At 57.4% G+C, this 20,814-nt stretch overlaps 1 protein-coding gene and 1 long non-coding RNA gene across 2 annotated transcripts; both read left to right on the plus strand.

The window, feature by feature from the left end:
• The first annotated feature begins 7,450 nt into the window (after positions 1-7,450).
• GRXCR2 (glutaredoxin and cysteine rich domain containing 2) lies at positions 7,451-11,797 on the plus strand. Its single transcript, XM_056502679.1, has 3 exons — positions 7,451-7,903; positions 10,451-10,666; positions 11,618-11,797. The coding sequence occupies exons 1-3, from the start codon at positions 7,451-7,453 to the stop codon at positions 11,795-11,797; spliced, it is 849 nt and encodes a 282-aa protein (XP_056358654.1).
• Positions 11,798-20,076: 8,279 nt separating this feature from the next.
• On the plus strand, positions 20,077-20,530 carry LOC130258954 (uncharacterized). Its single transcript, XR_008841559.1, has 3 exons — positions 20,077-20,208; positions 20,296-20,366; positions 20,454-20,530. It is a non-coding gene; the product is annotated as an uncharacterized LOC130258954 (long non-coding RNA).
• The last annotated feature ends 284 nt before the right edge of the window (positions 20,531-20,814 follow it).

The following is a 20,814-nucleotide window of genomic DNA, read 5'->3' on the forward strand; positions in this document are numbered from 1 at the left end:
GCCCGGGGCTGGGGCTGCGGCTGGGGCTGGGATTGGGGCGGGCAGGGCAGCCCCGGGTCCTGCTCCCCGGGCAGGGGGTCCCGGGGCCGGACCGGGGGCTGGACAGGCTGCAGCGCTCCTGACACGGCTCGGAAAAACGCACCGGCTCAGGAGATGAGCGCTGATTAACATCAGCCCGAGCTGCTGGCGGTGGGCTCCGGCTGCAGCACAACCGGCACACCTGTACACCTGCACACCCTGCACACCTACACACACCTGTACACACTGCACACCTGCACACACCCACACACCTGCACACACCTGCACACACCCTGCTCACCTGCACACCTGCACAGCTGAACACCCTGCACACACCTGCACACACCTGCACACACCCACACGCTTGCACACCCTGCACAGCTGAGCACCCTGCACACACCTGCACACACCCACACACCCTGCACACACCTGCACACACCCTGTACACCTGCACACACCCTGACACACCTGCACACACCTGCACACACCTGCACACACCTGCACACACCTGCACACACCTGTACACCTGCACACACCTGCACACACCTGCACACACCTGCACGCCTCCACTCGCAGGCACTGCCAGCCCGGCTCGCTCCCTGCCCAATGCCACGGCGGCTCCAGGTACAGTCCTTCACTGGCCGGGGCTACCTGGCAGTGCCATCCTCGCCAGGCCCGGCTCCTCAGCTCTCTGAATAAGCCCCGAGCGCTTGTTCCTCCCCAGCCCGGAGCCGCCCAACCCGCTCGGCTCGGGCTCGGGGCTGCTCAAGCCCGGGCCTGCAGCTCAGCCCTGGCACCAGGGGCTGGCATGGGGCTGTGTGCCAGAGCCGGGCTGGAGCCGGCTGCGTGCCCTGGTGCTCCTGGGGATGCTCACCTGGGAGCACCTGCCTGTGGGACAGGAGCTGGGACAGTGTCCTGGGGATGCTCACCTGACAGCCCAGCGAGACCCGAGCTCAGCGAGCCCCGAGCTCAGCGAGCCCCGAGCTCAGCGAGCCCAGCCCAGCGAACCCGAGCCAGCAGCAGCCAGCGGGGTCTGAGGGCCCCCAAAGGCGGCAGGAGAGGCCCTGCTATCTCCAGTACCTGTAATTTCCATTCCCTTTATCAGCTGCATTCCTGTCTCGGGTCTGCCTGTCTCACATCCTGCTGGATTGCCTAAGGGAGCAGGGGGGCAGTTAAGGCCCAAGAACATTTTCCTTACAAACCTTGACGTGTTTCAGCCCTGTGCTTTCAACATAAGAGTACTACATATACCAGAGGACAAGACTGTAAATCCTAAGATGTCTCAGATAAAACCATCAGGCAGCTGTCCCTGCCCTGCTCTCAGGATTCTTCAGAAGCACAGTGTGGAAAGGACAAATGTGCTTTTTCAAAAGCTGCCCCATCCCCACCCCAATCATGATTATGTCAAAACAAAATATTTCTGTATTTCTGTAATATAGTGGACATTTGGCTAAACTAAAACGTTGACAAACACTTACATAAATATAGCATGTTAAATTTTCAAAGCACTTCCCAAAAGCTAATTCATCTCTGGGATGCCCTCAGACTGAGCATCCCCTCCCCAGTTTACAGGAGGGACCCAGGCATGAGGCTGCCGAGCAGATAATGTCCGGTTTGGGATCAGGATGGGAGCTTTCCTGGCCTTCCCCTCACACCCAGACCATTCCACTGAGCTCCATTATCTGTCACTGCCTCCCTCCTCCAACATGACTTGTAACTGGGGTTAAAAAATAAAAGCAGAGCTAAAAGCTGCTCAGCTCCCTTTGATTTCAGCAGTGTGAGCTGTAATTGTGTCAGGCTGGGGCAGGATGCTGCTCTGGGGCCGAGGCTCTGCCTGGGCACAGCCCCTGCTCCAGCCCCAGGAGCTTCAGGGGTGGGTGCTGGTGCTGAGGGGATGGAACCCTGAAATGTGAGCTGCAAGGCTCGGTCACTGAGGTTATCAAGAGAGGTTATCATGAAGCTGCAAGGCTGGGTCAGTCAGGTTATCATGGAGCTGCAAGGCTGGGTCACTCAGGTTGTGATGGAGCTGCAAGGCTGGGTCACTCAGAGAGGTTATCATGGAGCTGCAAGGCTGGGTCACTGAGGTTGTCATGGGACCTGCAAGGCTGGGTCACTCAGGTTATGGAGCTGCAAGGCTGGGTCACTCAGGTTATCACGGAGCTGGAAATGGGGACACAGCATCCAGAGCAGTGTGCCCACTGGGCTGGGTCCATGGCCACTGGGCTGGGTCCATGGCCACTGGGCTGGCTCCATGGCCACTGGGCTGAGTTCAGTGAGCACTGGGCTGGCTCCATGGCTACTGGGCTGGGTCCATGGCCACTGCAGCCAGGGCTGTGTGTGCCCTGCCAGGGCAGCAGCTGCAGGTATAAAGAGCCTCAGGCTCTGCAGCAGGCAGTGGATGCCACATGGCTCCCTGAGGGGGAAGAGGGAGCTCTCAGGCTGTTTTTAGCTGCTGGAGGGCAGGGGAGGGGGCGCCTCTCACGGATTCTGGATCTGAGCTGGCAGCTCATCCCCCAGCCACCCACCAGCACAGTGCTGCTGCTGCTGCAAGGGGCAGTGCAGGACCTGCCCGGGGCTCTCCTGGCCAGGGCTGGCTGGTGCTGGGCAGTGGCCACTGGCTCTGGGCTCTGAGTGCACAGCAGGACCCAGCACAGTCAGTAAATAAATTGGGTTTGCCTGGAGACAAAATTAGGCCAGCCTGACTCTGCAGGGGTGTGCAGAGTGTGGGGACCTGCGGCCAGCAGAGAATTCTCTATTTCCTATTTTCTATTTTCTATTTCTACAATTCCCCACCTCTCCAGCCAAGCCTGGGGTCCTGTGCTGGGCACAGCCAGTGGCCAGCACCCCCTGCTCCCAGTGGCCATCCTGCAGCCCTGAGGGACAAACCTGGGGAGCTGCATGCTGCAGCTTTGCTTTCCTTTCCCCTGCAGGAGTACGAACACATCAGCTGGGGATGGAGGCCAAACACCGAGCCCCTATCCACACTTGGTACAGGGGGGCTGGGGGAGCTGTTTATTGTCTCACAGAGGGGGGAATGCTGTGCTTTGCCATTGCAGCCTTGAGCACTCTGGCTGTCGGGTGCTGTGAAGGCCTCAGCTGATTCTGAAGTAGCTGGAGCAGAGTGGTACCTGTCTAGAAATAGAAAAGTATTTTTAAATTAAATTTATTCACTGATCTTCGTGAAGACAGATTGTTGTGTGTTTGTTGAGGTGTCATTAGGAGTGGTTGGCGGTGGAACCAGGCTGAGCAGCAGTGAGAGGATGGATGTGTCCTTGCTGTGACTGGAGAGGTCGCCAGGCCACCTCCTCTGCTCCTCCTGCACCTGGCAGGAGTGGGATGGGTGGCTAAAGCTGGCACCAGCCTGTGGGGCAGACACAGAACCAGCTCTGATCTGCACAGCCCAGGGTCCCTGCTCTGTGCTGGGAGCTGGGGCTGCCTGTGAGCCCCTGCCCAGTGCCCAGTGCCCCCATTCTGCTCCTCTGGCCTTTCTGGCACGCTCATCCCTTCTCCCTGCAGAGCAGAGCAGAGCAGAGCACCCAGCAGGTTCTGGTCAGTGTGTGGGTTTGACAGCAGCAAACACCAGGCTGCAGTTACCAAATCACACTGATGGAAATGACCCTCTGCCTGCAGGGCTGCATCACCTCTGTGCTCCCAGCTGCTCCTGGCAGCAGTGGGGAGCAGGTAATAAATCCTGGATGTGGTGGGGCCCAGGGCTCAGGGTGACATTCTCCTGCCTGGGGAGCAGTGACCCTGTGGGAATGGGCTGGGGAGCAGGACAGGCTGGGAACCCACTGGGAACCCACTGGGACCCCTCTGGGGTTTGGGCCCTTGTGGGGCAGTTCCTGTGCCTGCAGGCTGTGGGACAGCACTGCTCCTCAGAGCTCACTTCAGTGCCAGGTGGGTTTACCCAGCAAAGAACCATTTCCCTGCCCTGTGTGCTCCTGGGGGCTGGGTGGCCAGTGCCCCCAGTGCCATGGCTAGCACCCCTGCACCGTGGCCAGTGCCCCCTACACCATGGTCAGTGCCCCCTGCACCGTGGTCAGTGCAGTGGCCAGTGCCCAGACCATTCCTTGCCCACTGCACCCAGACTCTCCCAGACTCTCCCAGGCTCTCCCAGACTCTCCCAGACTCTCCCAGGCTCTCCCAGGCTGTGCTGCTGCTCTCTGGAGCCCAGGGAGAGCTGTGTCCACAGATGAACTCAGCACCTGCAATGTGCCTCTGTGAAGCTCCTTTTCCTGTTTCCCTTTGCTCCTCCGTGGCTCCAGGGTTTCTGTGCTTGCTCCGTGCAGAGGGAGCTGCCTTCCTGCTGAGCTGTCCCGAGGAGCTCCAGCCCTGCTGAGCTCAGCCCAGGGCAATGAGCAGGGCCCTGCCTGGCGTGGCACAGGGAGCACAGCCGGGATGCAGTCCCGTGGCCCGGGCTGGGTGTGCAGGTGTGCTCCTGCACCTGTCTGTGAGCTCGGGGCAGTGCTGGGCACCCAGAGCTTTAACTAAGCCGTGCCTTTGGTGTTCCTGTGACAGCAGGAGGCCGAGCACAGAGGGAAACGCTGCCAGCCCTTCACGAGGGCTGTGATGCAGCATGACCTCACAGCTCAGTTCAGACCTTATTAGGAGCTCAGGGCTCCTGAGAGATGTCAGACATTTCATCAGAGAGCCCAGCCCTGAGCTGAGTCTGTGCTGGCTTCAGCTGGACTGTCTCAGTGCTGCTGAACAGGAGACTCTCCAGCAGCACTCAGCAGAATACTTGTATTTGGGGTTCACTTCTAGCTGCAGGTGCTGCCCAGGGCGAGGGCTGGCTGTGTTCTGCAGAACCTGCAGCTCCCTGATCCTCCTGTGCTGGGCTGGGCAGCCCCCACAGGTGTCACTGAAATCAGAGGAGCAGAGTGAAGGCAGATTGAGTGCTGTGATCGAGGTGCTGCAGCTCAATGATCTCACTGTTGATGCCAAGTTACTTTTGCAGTGTTTTCAGCAAGGCTGGTGCAGGCTGTGGGCTGAGCAGTGCCTCTGTGCCCTGGGGTGGCAGGGGGGCTGCAGGCACTGGGCAGCAGTGCCAGGGCTGGATGGGCTGGCTGCAGGGATGGGCTGGGGCACCCCTGTCACTGCACAGCCACCAGCGCTGGGCTGGGCTGGCTCACAGTGCTGCTCTGCTCTGCTCTGGGACACTCCTGTCACCCCTGTCACTGCACAGCCACCAGCGCTGGGCTGGGCTGGCTCACAGTGCTGCTCTGCTGGGCTGGGGCACTCCTGTCACTGCACAGCCACCAGCGCTGGGCTGGCTCACAGTGCTGCTCTGCTCTGGGACACTCCTGTCACTGCACAGCCACCAGTGCTGGGCTGGGCTGGCTCACAGTGCTGCTCTGCTCTGGGACACTCCTGTCACCCCTGTCACTGCACAGCCACCAGCGCTGGGCTGGGCTGGCTCACAGTGCTGCTCTGCTCTGCTCTGGGACACTCCTGTCACTGCACAGCCACCAGTGCTGGGCTGGGCTGGCTCACAGTGCTGCTCTGCTCTGCTCTGGGACACTCCTGTCACTGCACAGCCACCAGCGCTGGGCTGGGCTGGCTCACAGTGCTGCTCTGCTGGGCTGGGGCACTCCTGTCACTGCACAGCCACCAGTGCTGGGCTGGGCTGGCTCACAGTGCTGCTCTGCTGGGCTGGGGCACTCCTGTCACTGCACAGCCACCAGCGCTGGGCTGGCTCACAGTGCTGCTCTGCTCTGGGACACTCCTGTCACCCCTGTCACTGCACAGCCACCACTGCTGGGCTCACAGTGCTGCTGCTGCTGTGCTTTGGGGCACTCCTGTCACTCCTGTCACCCCTGTCACCGCACAGCCACCACTGCTGTGCTCACAGAGCTGTTCCTGCTCTGCTCTCCCATTGCTGCTCTGACCCTCCTTGCCTGGCTGGTTGTTCCTCTACCCAAAACAAAACGAGCTCCAGCTGAGGTACCTGGCAGTGTGATTTGGTTGGATTGTGGCTGCCCAGGTGAGAGCAGCACTCCCCAGTGAGACTCCCACAAATCAGGGTGCTCACACACAGGGAGGTTCCCTGGTGTGGGGTGGGATGGAGCTGGCACCAGCCCGGCAGTGCTGGGGTGCCAAGGGCTGTGTGCCTGCCCAGGCCTGCTCTGCTCTACTAGAAACAATTTTATATTTTATCCTTGTGGTGGGGCTGCCAGCAGCACAAGGGACCCCCAGAGCAGGGTCTGTCAGAAACTGCTTGGCTGTGCAAGGTGTGAGCAGTGGAGTTATGGGCAGGCAGCTTCTAAACTGTCATCCCAGGATTTCATTAACAAACCTCTAAAAGAGATAAGGAATTAACCTATTGAGAGCATTGAGCTTTAGCAGTGCTGGGGCTGAGCTGAAAGAAGTTAAATGAAACTCTCTGCCTACATCCTGCCAAGGCAGAGCCCCACTTGATGTGCCATGTGGATATCTACTAAAGTCTTGGAACTCAAAAAAAAAAAAAAAAAAAAAAAAAAGATTTTAACTCCTGTTGGGCATGATTCAAATAGGTGTTGGGAGATGATTAAAGCCCATTCAGCAGTTACCTGTAGATGTGTTTTGTACCACACATACTCTTTATTTTACCCCCCAAAGGTCAGAGGAGCTGGAGATGCCAGCTGGGGATGGGCACAGGAACCAAAGTCTCTGTGCCAGAGCCAGGGCAGTGAGGTGCCAGCTCTGGGGTGATGCTGGGCTCTCCTGGGATGGAGCTTTGGGAGAGTTGGGAAATTAAATCCCTCAGCTGGGGCTGTATGAGGTGATGACTGTCTCCTGAAAATGAAAACCACACCCAGAACGATCCAAAAGGCCCTAAAAGGCATCAAGAATTACAAATAGGAATTGAGCACTAACGACAGAATATCTTAATTAGATCTCACAACCTGTAGAGGAACACATTAGATTAAAGTGAAACTGAGCTTTGTGCTCTCAGGGTTTCAGTGTGAGAAAGGGAGAGGAATTATTCACTTCTGCAATTTGTGAGGCTGGATTGCTTTTTCTCTGAATTTGTCTTTTTAACTTTTGACCTTGTCAGAAAATTATGAGAAGCTACTGGGATGGTGTATTTGGGGTAGCTCTTACCACAGCACGTGGCAGAAACATTTCCATGGTTTCAGAAACAAGGGCAGAGTTTCCTCTAATCCTCTCCTTCCAGGTTAACTCCTTTCTTCCTGTGGGTCCAGCCCCACTCCCCACCCTGCCTTTGGCTTCCCTAGCAGCGATATTTTCTCTTTGTGAATTCTATCAATATTTAATCCAGCGGTGTCGGTTTTGCTGTAAGATGAGAGGAACTACTAGAAACCCTGAATTATACATGGTGTGGGGGGGAAGCTGCAGGGCTGGTCCCAGGAGCTGCAGAGGTGCCCGGGATGGGATGGAGGAGCCCTGGGGGATGGAGAAGCCCTGGAGGATGCAGGAGAAGCCCCGGGGGATGATGGAGGAGCCCTGGAGGATGCAGGACCCCCGAAGGATGGAAAAGCCCCCGGGGATGCAGGAGAAGCCCCCGGGGATGCAGGAGAAGCCCCCGGGGATGCAGGAGAAGCCCCCGGGGATGCAGGAGGAGCCCCCGGGGATGCAGGAGAAGCCCCGCAAGGTGCGGTTCCGCGTCTCCTCGGCCGGCAGCGGCCGCCTGCTGAAGCAGGTGTACGAGGACGGGCAGCTGCTGGAGCCCCCGGCCCGGGAGCACTGCAGGCGCCTCCTGCGCCACAGCTTCGAGCCGGCAGAGCCCCTGGGCCGGCCCGGGAGCGGGACACAGAGCCGCTGCTGCTGGCCCACGGCGCTGACCGCGCCCAGGATCAGCATCCTGCGAGAGGGAGCGAGCCACGGGCTGGGGGGCGGCGAGCCCCGGGGCCGGGAGTGCCAGCCCGGGGCCGGGCGCTGCGGGGTGAGTGCTGGGCACGGGGACCAGCTCTGGGGTAAATCCTGCTGGGGACACGGGGACAGGGGTGTGGCACTGCGGGGGGAGTGCTGGGCACTGTCTGTCAGGGGCTAAATCCTGCTGGGGACACGGGGACAGGGGTGTGACACTGCGGGGTGAGTGCTGGGCACGGGGACAGCTCTGGGGTAAATCCTGCTGGGGACACGGGGACAGGGGTGTGACACTGCGGGGTGAGTGCTGGGCACGGGGACCAGCTCTGGGGTAAATCCTGCTGGGGACACGGGGACAGGGGTGACACTGCGGGGGGAGTGCTGGGCACTGTCTGTCTGGGGTAAATCCTGCTGGGGACACGGGGACAGGGGTGTGACACTGCGGGGTGAGTGCTGGGCACGGGGACCAGCTCTGGGGTAAATCCTGCTGGGGACACGGGGACAGGGGTGTGACACTGCGGGGTGAGTGCTGGGCACGGGGACCAGCTCTGGGGTAAATCCTGCTGGGGACACGGGGACAGGGGTGACACTGCGGGGGGAGTGCTGGGCACGGGGACCAGCTCTGGGGTAAATCCTGCTGGGGACATGGGGACAGGGGTGTGACACTGCGGGGTGAGTGCTGGGCACGGGGACCAGCTCTGGGGTAAATCCTGCTGGGGACATGGGGACAGGGGTGTGACAGTGCGGGGGGAGTGCTGGGCACGGGGACCAGCTCTGGGGTAAATCCTGCTGGGGACATGGGGACAGGGGTGTGACACTGCGGGGTGAGTGCTGGGCACGGGGACCAGCTCTGGGGTAAATCCTGCTGGGGACACGGGGACAGGGGTGACACTGCGGGGTGAGTGCTGGGCACGGGGACCAGCTCTGGGGTAAATCCTGCTGGGGACACGGGGACAGGGGTGTGACACTGCGGGGTGAGTGCTGGGCACGGGGACCAGCTCTGGGGTAAATCCTGCTGGGGACACGGGGACAGGGGTGTGGCACTGCGGGGGGAGTGCTGGGCACTGTCTGTCTGGGGCTAAATCCTGCTGGGGACACGGGGACAGGGGTGTGACACTGCGGGGTGAGTGCTGGGCACTGTCTGTCTGGGGCTAAATCCTGCTGGGGACAGTGGGGACAGCAGTGTCACACTGCAGGGTGAGTGCACTGTGCCCATCTGGGGACCAGCTTTGGGCTAAAATCTGCTCAGAGCAGTGTGGGGACAGGGGTGTGACACTGCAGCCTCATCCAGGTAAAACTGTTCTGTCAGTTTTAGTTTTGCCAGTTTGTTAGGCCAGGACTTGAAAAGGGTGGTTGTGAATCTCCAGCCATTATTCCAGGAATTCCATATTGGATGTATGGAATCACACGTGGCAGGATCCTCAGGGCCTGCAGCAGTGCAGGCAGCAGGGAGCAGCACCTGCCAGCTGTGCTCCAGCTGTGCTCCAGCTGTGCTCTGGCTTCTCCCCATGCTGGTCTGCATCTGTCCATTGGGTAGAGTAAAAGAGAACATTTCCATACATTCTGATATCTGTACATGGGAATCCTACTGCATCTAGAGCAGTCAAATGTAAGGAGGAGTTAAGTTAATTAGATATATTTAGAATATTGAAGCTGTGTGACCCCGGCTGGCAGGAAGCCAGTGCTGCCATCAGGGTACCAGGTGTCTGCACCTCTGGCAGCCAGAATTCCTCTTGGGCTACTTTGACAATCTCAGCTTAGTTTCACTGGCTATTTTCTTAACATATAATTAATGTTGCTGATAGAGAAGTGTTTCTTTAACACTAATAGAGAGGCAGTCCATGCACAGTATGTGTAAATACTTCTCATGGCCTTGATTTGAGCACACTGAAAGTCTGTTAATCCCTGTGCTCATCAGAGTGTGTGGGAAACCCAGCTGGCTGATATCTGACCTGCTGACACACTGGCCATGGAGCTCCTGCAAACATCAGACCAGAGGAATCTGCCCTGCCCAAGCCAGGGCACTGCTGTGATCTTATCCAGCCCGTTAATTTGTTTTGCATTCCTGGCTAACGCTCCTCTCCCTCCCCAGCACAGACACTGGAGTAACCACCGTGCCCAGCCCCAGCACGCTCTGGGGCCTGGAGACACCGAGTCTGTGACACCCCCCAGGCTCTCACCTGTGCAGGTGGGCAGGACACACCAGGCTCTCACCTCTGCCCACTGCCTGCCCCTCGTGGAGCAGTGCCCCAGTGCCAGGGCAGCACCAGGCTCCTCTTGGCAGCTGATGTGACTGACTCAGGGCATTTTTGGGGAGCATCTCCTTTTGCAGGGACACAGGCACTTGGAGTGAAATGTGAGGAGTGTAATTCAATAGGCCCCAGTAACTCCATATGACACCAGGGAGAAGGGGCCAGGTCAGCAAAGTGCTGCTCTCAGGGAAATGTTTGACCAAGCTTAGCTTTAAAATTGCTTAAAAAAATACAAATTCACCCATTAGGGCTCTGTCTCCACCAGTTTGCTGGATGCCCTGGGGTGGCCAGGGGAGCTGGCTGGTGCAGGGACCATCAGTGTTTGCAGAGTCAATTTAAACTGGTGAGACACTGGTAACTTCCTTCTTCAGACTTCCCCCGTTGTAGATTTTGGCAAGATCATCATCTACACCAATAACCTGAAAATCATCCGTGCCCCCATGGACCAGAAGGAGCTCATGAGAAGAATCCTCCAGACTGAGGGGGAGAATGACTGGACACTCCTGTACCGGGACAAGAAAGAGCAGCTCAATGCTGGACACGTGACAGATGTGGAGAACAAGGTCACTTGCAACCAGCACATGCAGGTAAGAGAAAATGGGGAGTGCTTTTCCCCTCAGCCCTGCTCAGAGCACCCAAACCCATCCATCTCTGTAGCTGCCTCCTGACTGAGTTTGGGTGAAAAGCATCACTCTGTTCCCCCTCCCTCGGGAGAAAAGGAGCAGCCCCGTGCTGAAGCCACACTCTGGGGACAGCAGTGCTGCTGCCTCCCCCTGTTCCTGCCCCTGGACATTTCCAGAGCCTGGCTGAGCTCCAGCCCCTCTCGCCCCTCCCAGTGGGGTTAGAGCAGGCCAGAGTTTCTCCAGCCTGACAAGCTAAACACAGCTGCTCTGTGGCTGAGACTGCTTCAGGCTAAAGCTTTAGTATCAGCTGAAATAAGGTCGTGCCTCACCTGTGCTTTCTCACGGGGGAGTCTCTGTGGGTCAGAATCCCAATTAGCCTGACCATGATCCCATCCCACAAAACCTGACCTTGTCTTGTGGAGCTGATGGAGTTTCGTGGAACTGAGTCTGTGTTGGGTCAGCTCAGCCCTTCTGCTCCCCGGAATTTCAGGGTGGGATCTGGGAGAGGCACAGAGCACAGCTCAGAGGTGTGCATGGTGGTGAGGAGGGATTTGGGGAGAGAGGCTGATGGGCAATCCCTGGAGAAGTGAAGTGTGCCTCAAACCTGAGGCTGCAGGGTGGGAATGGTGTGGTAAGGAATCACAGGATAATGGGTGGAGCTGTGCAGAAGAGAAGGAGTTTGGAGTATTGTGCGTTATAATTCCAGTCACATTAACTTCTCATTTTCTAGCAGTAGCCACAAATTGTCCCCAAGGACGTGGGAGCCTTTTGGTCGAGGTCCTTGCTGTGGAGAGCTGGTTGCCACAGGCAGAGCGGTGTGTCAGGAGCACCGTGGTGGCAGAGGCCAGGGGCAGGGATTCCCTCTCTGCAGAACTTTGGAGTTTCCCACCCTCTAACCGATTTTTCCTGCTGCAGGAGGCCAGTGCTGCCGAGGGCTGCTGGCAGTGCCGGGGCTCGGGCTGTGCTCCGTGCTCGCTGTGCCATGGAAGCAAATTCTCCATGCTGGCCAACAGGTTCCGGGAGTCCTACCGAGCCCTGCGCTGCCCGGCGTGCGACCAGAGCGGGCGGCAGCGCTGCCGGCTGTGCGCGGCCTGACAGACAGCTGTGCCAGCTCCAGTTGTGCCAGCTGTGAGAGCTCCAGCTGTGTGAGCTGTGCCAGCTGTGCCAGCTCCAGCTGTGCCAGCTGTGCATGGCCTGAGCTCCAGCTGTGCCAGCTGTGTGAGCTCCAGCTGTGTGAGCTCCAGCACTGCCTGTCGTGCGACCAGAGCGGGCGGCAGCGCTGCCGGCTGTGCGCGGCCTGACAGACAGCTGTGCCAGCTGTGCCAGCTCCAGCTGTGCCAGCTGTGAGAGCTCCAGCTGTGCATGGCCTGAGCTCCAGCTGTGCCAGCTGTGCCAGCTCCAGCTGTGCATGGCCTGAGCTCCAGCTGTGCCAGCTGTGTGAGCTCCAGCTGTGTGAGCTCCAGCTGTGTGAGCTCCAGTGCTGCCCGGCGTGCGACCAGAGCGGGCGGCAGCGCTGCCGGCTGTGCGCGGCCTGACAGACAGCTGTGCCAGCTCCAGCTGTGCCAGCTGTGAGAGCTCCAGCTGTGTGAGCTGTGCCAGCTGTGCCAGCTCCAGCTGTGCCAGCTGTGAGAGCTCCAGCTGTGTGAGCTGTGCCAGCTGTGCCAGCTCCAGCTGTGCCAGCTGTGCATGGCCTGAGCTCCAGCTGTGCCAGCTGTGTGAGCTCCAGCTGTGCCAGCTGTGCAAGGACTGAGAGCCAGCTGTGTGGGCTCCAGCTGTGCCAGCTGTGTGAGCTCCAGCTGTGTGAGCTCCAGCACTGCTGGCTGTGCACAGCCTGAGCTGCAGCTGGGACACCTGGGGGATTTGGTGTTCCTGGGCACGCTGGGGGTGTTCATCCTTCCCAGGGATTTCTGCAGGTGTTCGTCCCCCCTCTGGGGACACCTTGGGGGTTCAACCTTCCCTGGGAGACACTGGGTGTGTCCATCCTTCCCTGGGACAAATCTGGGGCTGTGCATCCTTCCCTGGTGTCACTGGGGGTGTTTGGTGTTCCTGGGCACACTGGGGGTGTCCGTCCTTCCCACATCCCGTGGCAGTGGCAAGTGTTTAACAGAGGGGAAAGGCACAGCCAGGTCTGACCTGGGCTGCTCCTTCAGAGCCAGGTGTGCACTGGGTACCAGGGCAGGGGTACTGGTGCCAGTCTGTACCAGTGCAGGTGTGCAGTTGGTGCAGGTGGTACCAGTGCAGGTGTGCAGTGGGTACTGGTGCCAGTCTGTACCAGTGCAGGTGTGCAGTTGGTGCAGGTGGTACCAGTGCCAGTCTGCACCAGCCCAGCTGCACAGGGTACTGGTACCAGTGCATTCCAGCCCAGCTCAGGGCTCTGTTTGTCCCAGCAGTGCCCCCCAGGTTGAACTGGCTGCACACTGAAAATGGCACTGCCATTGCTGCTCTCTCTGTGCAGGGTCAGAAGCACTGCCTGAGGTTTTGCTGCTCTCACACCTCCTTCAGGGACACAGGGATTCCTTTGGGTCTGATTTATGGGGGAATTGAAAACCCTTCCCAAACCTGGGTACGTGGATTCATTATCCTAAATAGAAGTTATTGCATTTTAGCCTCCCTACAAGGAAGGGCTGAATTAAAGCTCCCCTGAGTGCTGCTCAGCACTTCCCAGGCCCAGGCTGGGTGAGCAGCACGGCTCTTGCCTAATCCCCTGTTGTAATCTGCAGCAGTAAACTCTAATTAGTGGGATGAAGCAACGATGGGGATCCTTTGCAGGCTGCACTGGTGCTCAGAGCACAGGGGCTGGGAGCCTGAGGCAAACAGGGGAAATGGCATTTTTTTCTCCAAAGCATTAATTTACTTTTTGCACTCAGGAGTGGTGTCAGTGCAGCCTTAACTCCCAAATTCCCTCTGAGTCCCCGATGAGCTGGAGGCTGCTCACGTGTGCTGCACACGAGGCTGCAAGCCCAGGCACGAGAATTCATGGCCAAGATTCTCATCTCCTGTGGTAGGTTACAGAGTTTCCGTGCAACACTGAAATTGTTGGAAATAATCCTGTTCTAGCTCCTACACCCCGTGTCTTGTGCTGGAATTGTGCTGTGGGTACTGAGGGTTTCTTTTCTTAAAAGTGCATCAATCTGCAGGAGATGCTTGATTGGTTTCATTCATCAGATCAGAATCCACAATGTGAAAAATGTTTTCCCTGGGGTGTCACTGAGGGCAGGTGAGACTTCCCAAATCAGGAATTGCTGTCAGGCAGATCCCTTCCCTCAAATACCTGTTTGATCTCAGTTTGTTGGGCTTGTTGGAGAGTTTGCTGCCTTAAGATAAGAAAATGTAACCAGGCAAAATTGCCTGATAGTGTTTACAATAGAACCAGATTCAAATATGCCTTATAAAATCAATATTATTGTTCTTTGGCAATGCAGTGTTTCTCAAGCACTGTCACTCGTGGCTGTGTCAGCTGCTCCCACCACGTGCAATGTCACAGGGCTGGGCTCTGCCCTGGCTCAGGGCTCCCCCACAGCTCCAGTGCCCTGCAGACTGCACACCAAGCCCAGCAGGGATTTGCTTCCCCAGCTTCCAACGCCCTTCTTTCATTTTTGGTGATACACTGGCTTGATTTACCCAATAAATGCTCTTATTTCACTTGGCAGCAGTTTGAGTTTTGTGCAGCATCCTGTGAGCTGACTGTGGAGGCAACGGGCTCCTTGTCACGTGCTGCTGGTTTCATTTCTACTGCACCCAGAGCCCCCATCCCTGCATCCCTGCATCCATCCCTGCATCCCTGCATCCCTGATCTCTCCATCCCTCCATCCCTTCATCCATCCCTGCATCCCTGCATCCCTCCATCCCTGATCCCTCTATCCCTCCATCCATCCCTGCTTCCATCCATCCCTCCCTGCATCCCTCCCTCCCTCCCTCCCTCCCTGCATCCTTCCATCCCTCCCTCCCTGCATCCCTCCATCCCTCCCTGATCCCTCCATCCCTGATCCCTCTATCCCTTTATCCCTCCATCCATCCCTGCTTCCATCCATCCCTCCCTCCCTCCCTCCCTCCCTCCCTCCCTCCCTCCCTCCCTCCCTCCCTCCCTGCATCCCTCCCTCCCTGCATCCCTCCCTCCCTGCATCCCTCCATCCCTCCCTGATCCCTCCATCCCTGATCCCTCTATCCCTTTATCCCTCCATCCATCCCTGCTTCCATCCATCCCTCCCTCCATCCCTCCCTCCCTCCCTCCCTCCCTCCCTGATCCCTCCCTCCCCTCCCTCCCTCCCTCCCTCCCTCCCTGCATCCCTCCCTCCCTCCCTCCCTGCCTCCCTCCCTGATCCCTCCATCCCTCCCTCCCTGCATCCCTCCCTCCATCCCTGATCCCTCCCTCCCTCCCTGGGCTGCTGGCACAGGGCGGAGGGCAGGAGCAGAGCCCCAGCCTGGCTCTGGCAGCAGCTCACGGCACAAAGGGCTGTGGCCGTGCCCGGGGCAGGGCGGGCACTGCGGTGGGCGGTGGGCGGTGGGCAGTGCCAGGGCTCAGTGCCCCGGGCTGGGGCTGCCTCCTGCTGGTGCCTCCTGCCGAGAGCCGGCAGCTCTCTGTGAACTGGGTCACTCCACGGGCCAGGGTAGGAGAGGAAGACGTGCTGAACTTCTGCCAAACAATAACGAGTTTTTCTGGTTTGCTGAAAGTTGGGAAGATCGCACTGGATTTGCTGAGCTCACCAGGCTGCTGCAGGTGATCCCAGTGGGGTCAGCTGGAGCGTTTCTGGATCAAATACGGGAATCCCCAAAGCTGGTGGAATGGTTTTGGTTTCATCGATCACCTGTTTTGTTTTAATGGCTCAATAACAGAAGCAGACCCTGGGGTGGTGGGGAGCCCTGTACTAAACCCAAACTGTCCTGTGTGGCATTTTCTTTCACAAAGGCAAAACCCAAACCTCCCAACTGCTGGGACTTTGAACAGTAAACACAGGCAAAGGTGCTTACCCTGGAGTCTGTTTCTGGTGTTTTTTGTTAACTTTCTACAGCTGCTCTTGGCTTGCCTTAGAACAGGAGCACACAAAAGGCATTTAAAGGTTTCTCTAAAGGAAAAACAAACCCAAGAGCAAGAGAGCAGCCCTTCCTTCCCTGCCCTGGTGCAGAGCTGTCTCTGGCAGGCTGGGCAGCCTCTCTCAATAACTGGGGTTGGCTGCCACACCATGGTGAGCCGTGGATGTGCTCTGGATGGAGGGGAGAGCCTGGAGCAGACTTGGGGAAGCTGTGCTGGCTGTGCGTGCCTGGCAGCTCAAGGGGAAGGGAGAGCAGTCAGTGCTCTTTGCTGTGAAGGGAAATGGAATTGTTGCATGTCCGTGGGGAGCAGGAGGGGACCCTGGAGCTGAGCAGTGACAGCCAGGAGAGCAAAGTGGGAGGTTAAATAGTCCAAATAATAATAAATAATCCCGAGTGTGCTGCATGGCTGGGACCCAGGACACAGCAGCAATGCAGAGGTGATTCCCAGAGCTCCTAATAAATGCCTTGGTTAAATTAAAGCTGACTTGGGGCTCCTGCCCTGGCTCTGCTGTGACTCTGCAGGTGGAGCCCTGGAATGTTGCTCTGCTGCAGAGCAGGGTGGGAAGGTGTGACCAGACAAGCTCCCAGAGACCAGAGCCAAAGCTCTGGGGCTCTTCAGGGTGTGCTGGTGCCAAGGCATCTCCTGAAATCCACAGAAATCCACAGAAATCCACAGAAATCCACGTGTGGCCTCAGCTGGGGGGTTCGTGCATCAGCTCCAAGCTGTGGTCCATGGATGGTCCCTTGGACAGTGGGAAGAGCCATTGGGGGGTTTGGGTTTTTTGGGTGGCCTTTAATTGATTGCAGGGGTCGCTTTAAAGTGAGTCCATGACCTGGGAACAAAACATTTCCTTCAAGTGTGATGAATTGATCTGTATTTGAAATATGCACATCTGTACATGAGAGGCTTCTGCACTCATCAGTCTTTATCACACTGACTAATCTGTGCAGTGGGTTTTTAATTTACATTTATTCACAGCCACCACCCTTCCAAAGCAGAAAACAAGTGGAGGAATCTGGAAAGCTTTAGCTGAATTTGCAATATCACTGCCTCATTTCCCTGCAGTTAAAAAGGAAAGAATTGGAATATTTATGAATTTAAACATCAGTATTTTTGCAAGTCTTTGAGGCTGTCGTTCTGATTTATGTGGGCTACATTTAGATTTGCATGTAAGCCCAGCCCTTGATTGCTTTGAAATCTTTTGATTTCACCCAAAGTGTTGTGTGTGAGCTGCAGTGATGTCCCTGCTGCAGAACTCTGCAGCCCCAGTGATTCCCCTCCAACAGCTCCTGGCTCCTGCTGCTTCTGGAGACCATGGCACCTCCAGCCAGCAAAGGTAGGTGGGCCAGAATTCCCAGATTCGGAATAATGAGCAGTGCAACCACTCCTGCTTGTTCTGTTAGTGGAAAACAGGAAACCATCGATGATTTGATGAGCACAGGGATTCTTGTGTGGTTTTATTTGCTGGGTTTCTGCAGGAGGGGAATGGCTGGTTCTGGCTGGAGCAAAGTGAGGGATGGCCCCGAGCACTGGGACCCCCATGCTGAGATGCTGAGGGTTTCTGGAAACACTCAGAGCCAAAAACGGGGTGGGGAAAGTAATTCGGAGCTGTGGGTGAGTTACAGACAAAGTCTGTGGTTGCCTTAGGTCCACTCCAGGAGAGGGAGGGAGAAGTCCTTGAAATAAGGAAACCACTCAGGAAAGAAATGTATTACAGGAGCTAATGAATGACTTCAGGAGATCCTAAAGGGTCAGGACAGGATCCTGTCCGTGTGTCCTGTCCGTGTGTCCTGTCCCCGTGCCCTGTCCCCGTGTCCTGTCCCCGTGTCCTGTCCCCGTGTCCTGTCCCGGTGTCCTGTTCCTGTCCCGGTGTCCTGTCCCCGTGTCCTGTCCGTGTGTCCTGTCCTCGTGTCCTGTTCCTGTCCCGGTGCCCTGTCCCGGTGTCCTGTCCCCGTGTCCTGTCCCCGGGTCCTTACCGTGTGTCCTGTCCCCGTGTCCTGTTCCCGTGCCCTGTCCGTGTGTCCTGTCCGTGTGTCCTGTCCCCGTGTCCTGTCCGTGTGTCCTGTCCGTCTGTCCCGGGCTTTGGCATCCCGAGGGATGGGCGGTGTGCGGGGATGCGGCTGCGGGCGGGGGGTGAGGGAGAGAGTCCGGCCCGGGGGAACCTGAATGGGGGTGATGGAATGGGGGGTACATGTACAGGGGTACCTGAATAGGGGGTACATGTACAGGGGTACCTGAATAGGGGCACGTGAATAGGGGATACCTGAACGGGGATAACTGAACAGCGGGTACCTGAATCGGGCTGTCTCTGTCTGTCCCGGGCTGTCTCTGTCTCTCCGGGGCTGTCTGTCTGTGTGTCTGTGTGTCTGTCTGTCTCTCCCGGGCTGTCTGTCTGTCTGTCCCGGGTGTCTCTGTCTCTCTGGGGCTGTCTATCTGTCTGTCTGTCTGTCTGTCTGTCCGTCCGTCCCGGGTCCCCGTGCGGCGCTGCGGGGCGGCCACACGGTGGCGCTGCTGCCCGGGAGGTGCCGGGAACAGAGAGGGGACAGAGGGACAGCAGGACAGGGGGACAAAGGGACAGAGGGACAGAAAGAGGGACAGTGGCGAAAGTGAGGACAGAGAGACAGAGGGACAGCAGGACAGGGGGAACAGAGGGACAGAGGGGACAGAGGGACAGAAAGAGGGACAGTGGCGAAAGTGAGGACAGAGAGACAGAGGGACAGCAGGACAGGGGGACAGGGGGACAGAGGGACAGAGGGACAGAGGGGACAGAGAGACAGAGGGACAGGAGAGCAAAGGGACAGGGGGACAATGGGGACAGAGGGACAGTGGGGACACAGGGACACAGGGACACCATAGCACCGAGGGCTGGGGCTCTTGCCCTCTCCCAGTCTCCCATCTCTCGTGGACCCCTGAAGTTCTTTCTCCCAGTCAGGGGCAGGAATTCCAGCTGTGTAATCGCTGCCTGCCTGCCCCTGCTGTTCAGGGCAAGGCTCCTGCCAAGGCTCTTTGTTCCCCAGCTGGGCCTGGCTGCAGCTCCCACTGCTGCCATTTCAGAGCCTCCAATTCTGGCACAGAACAAAACCTTGTGCTTTTAAAGTCAACTTGTGTTCTGCAGCAAGAGAAAACAGTAGAGCTGGGTTTATTGAGCATTTTGTTCTGGAGTTGTGAACCTTTTTAGCTCAGAACACAAGATTCCTTTTACATCAGAATTTTGTTATGTCAGAGTTCTGGAGCAGCTGTGATTGCACTATGGAGCTGTGTGAGCCTTTAAATGCAATTTCCCTGCCTTTCCTGAAGCTCCTGTTTCCTCTCCTGCCAGGCTGATGGCAGTATTTCCTCAGCCTGGTGCTTGCATTAGTATGGAAGTCACAGTAAGGTTCTGGTGTTATTTGAGATCACTGAATTATCTGGTGCTTTACAGGAGAGTTTGTCCTGCAGGTGAATGCTGATTGCCTTTGCCACAGGGAGTCAGGTCCCTCCTGTGCCTCTGCCCAGTCTGTGACCTCCATCAGTCTCATGCTCAGTGCTGTGTGTGCCCTGCACAGCCTGCTCACCCCAGATGTGTGGCAGCTGTGGAACCACGTGGGAAACAAGAGCCTTGGACTGGGGGGAACAGCCCAGGTTCCTCCTGCAGGAGCCACAATCAACCCAGCCATCAAATACTCCTTGGGCTCAGACAGAATTATATTTTATGTGTCTCAGACATTATGTTTCTGGTCCCCAGTGCTTTAACCCCCAGAGTTCTAGCCCTGTGCTCTTTGTGGTGCACTCAGGGCTGCCCTTTGGCCCAGGGTGGTTTTTGTGGCAGGCTGGCTGTGTCTGAGCAGGAGGGGTCCCACAGCAGCGCTGCCCTCCCTGCAGAGCATCCCCCTGCTCCCTGGGACCCCAGCCCGTGTTTGCTGCAGCTCAGCAGCCAGACCCAGCAGAGCTTTGTTCCCAGACCTCAGCAAAGGCAGCTGCTGGGGAGGTGCAGTGAGATCCCAGAGAATCCTCTCCCCTGGGCTGCCTGCCAGCTGGCTGCTCCTCCGGGAGCGCTCTGTTCTTGATCTGGGTCATTAAATATTAAAAGGCAAAGTGATTCTAAAAGCCAGCCGTTTTTCAGAAGTACTAAATAACTGTAATTTGTTTCCTAATAGATAGTTTTGTCCTTGTCACCGAGTCCAACTCAATAGGAGGAGGGTGTGTGGTGGGGCAGGATGCTCTGGAAATCCTGTGTGAGGAGGAGCCTGGCAGCAGCTGGGCTGGGGGCAGGGTTAAACCCAGCTCAGCTGGGCTGTGGGAGGGTCCCACACAGCCTGGCACCGGCCAGTGTGTGTGCCCTGAGCTGTGCCAGGGCCTGGCTGCAGGGCTGGGCACAGGGGCCCTCCTGAGGCTCTGCCAAAGCAGCAGCAGCCCTGGGTCATGCTTGGAAAAAGGAACCTTCCCCAAGTGCTCTGCAATTTGTCAGCGTTTCTGCTTGTACATTTGCTGTGCTGTAAATCTTCCAATTCTTTGTTTTTATTTTAAAAATGGTAATTCATGCTGCTGTGACTCTTCCCTTCTGATTCTCTTCTCTCCTCAGGTTTGCATTTGGGGATTACTGACTGGAGACTTGCCATGTGCCAGAATGTAATTCCTGGGATTGTAAGAAAGGTAATTCAGGCGAGTTGTAAAACCTTAATGCTTTGCTGTGGTTTGTCTTGTTTAAAGGGATCACATTTCCTCGGCTGGCTTTTTTAGGAGGAGCTGCTGCTGAGGAGGAGCCTGAGCCTTTCCCTGCTGCGGTCCCTGCCCGGAGTGGCTCCTCTGCCGAGGCAGGAGGGAGCTGCAGGCTCTGGGTCCTGCCTGGGCTCTGAGCAGCCCCTGAGCCCCTGCGGGGCTGAGGAGGCTGAGTGCTGTCACTGGATAACCTGTGATGTGCCTGCAGAGCCCCGGAGCTGCCAGGGGCACCAACACTGTCCAAACACTGACACCTGATCCTACCCTGTCCTCTAGCTTCTTGTTTGTTTGTTTGTTTGTTTGTTTAAAGCTCTAATTCTTCCATTCCCCAGATCAGGCTGCTGGTCTAACCCTGACCCAGCCCCTGCTTGGGAAAGGACTC

The sequence above is a fragment of the Oenanthe melanoleuca genome, chromosome 13 (genome assembly GCF_029582105.1).
Source record: "Oenanthe melanoleuca isolate GR-GAL-2019-014 chromosome 13, OMel1.0, whole genome shotgun sequence".
Lineage (NCBI taxonomy): Eukaryota > Metazoa > Chordata > Aves > Passeriformes > Muscicapidae > Oenanthe > Oenanthe melanoleuca.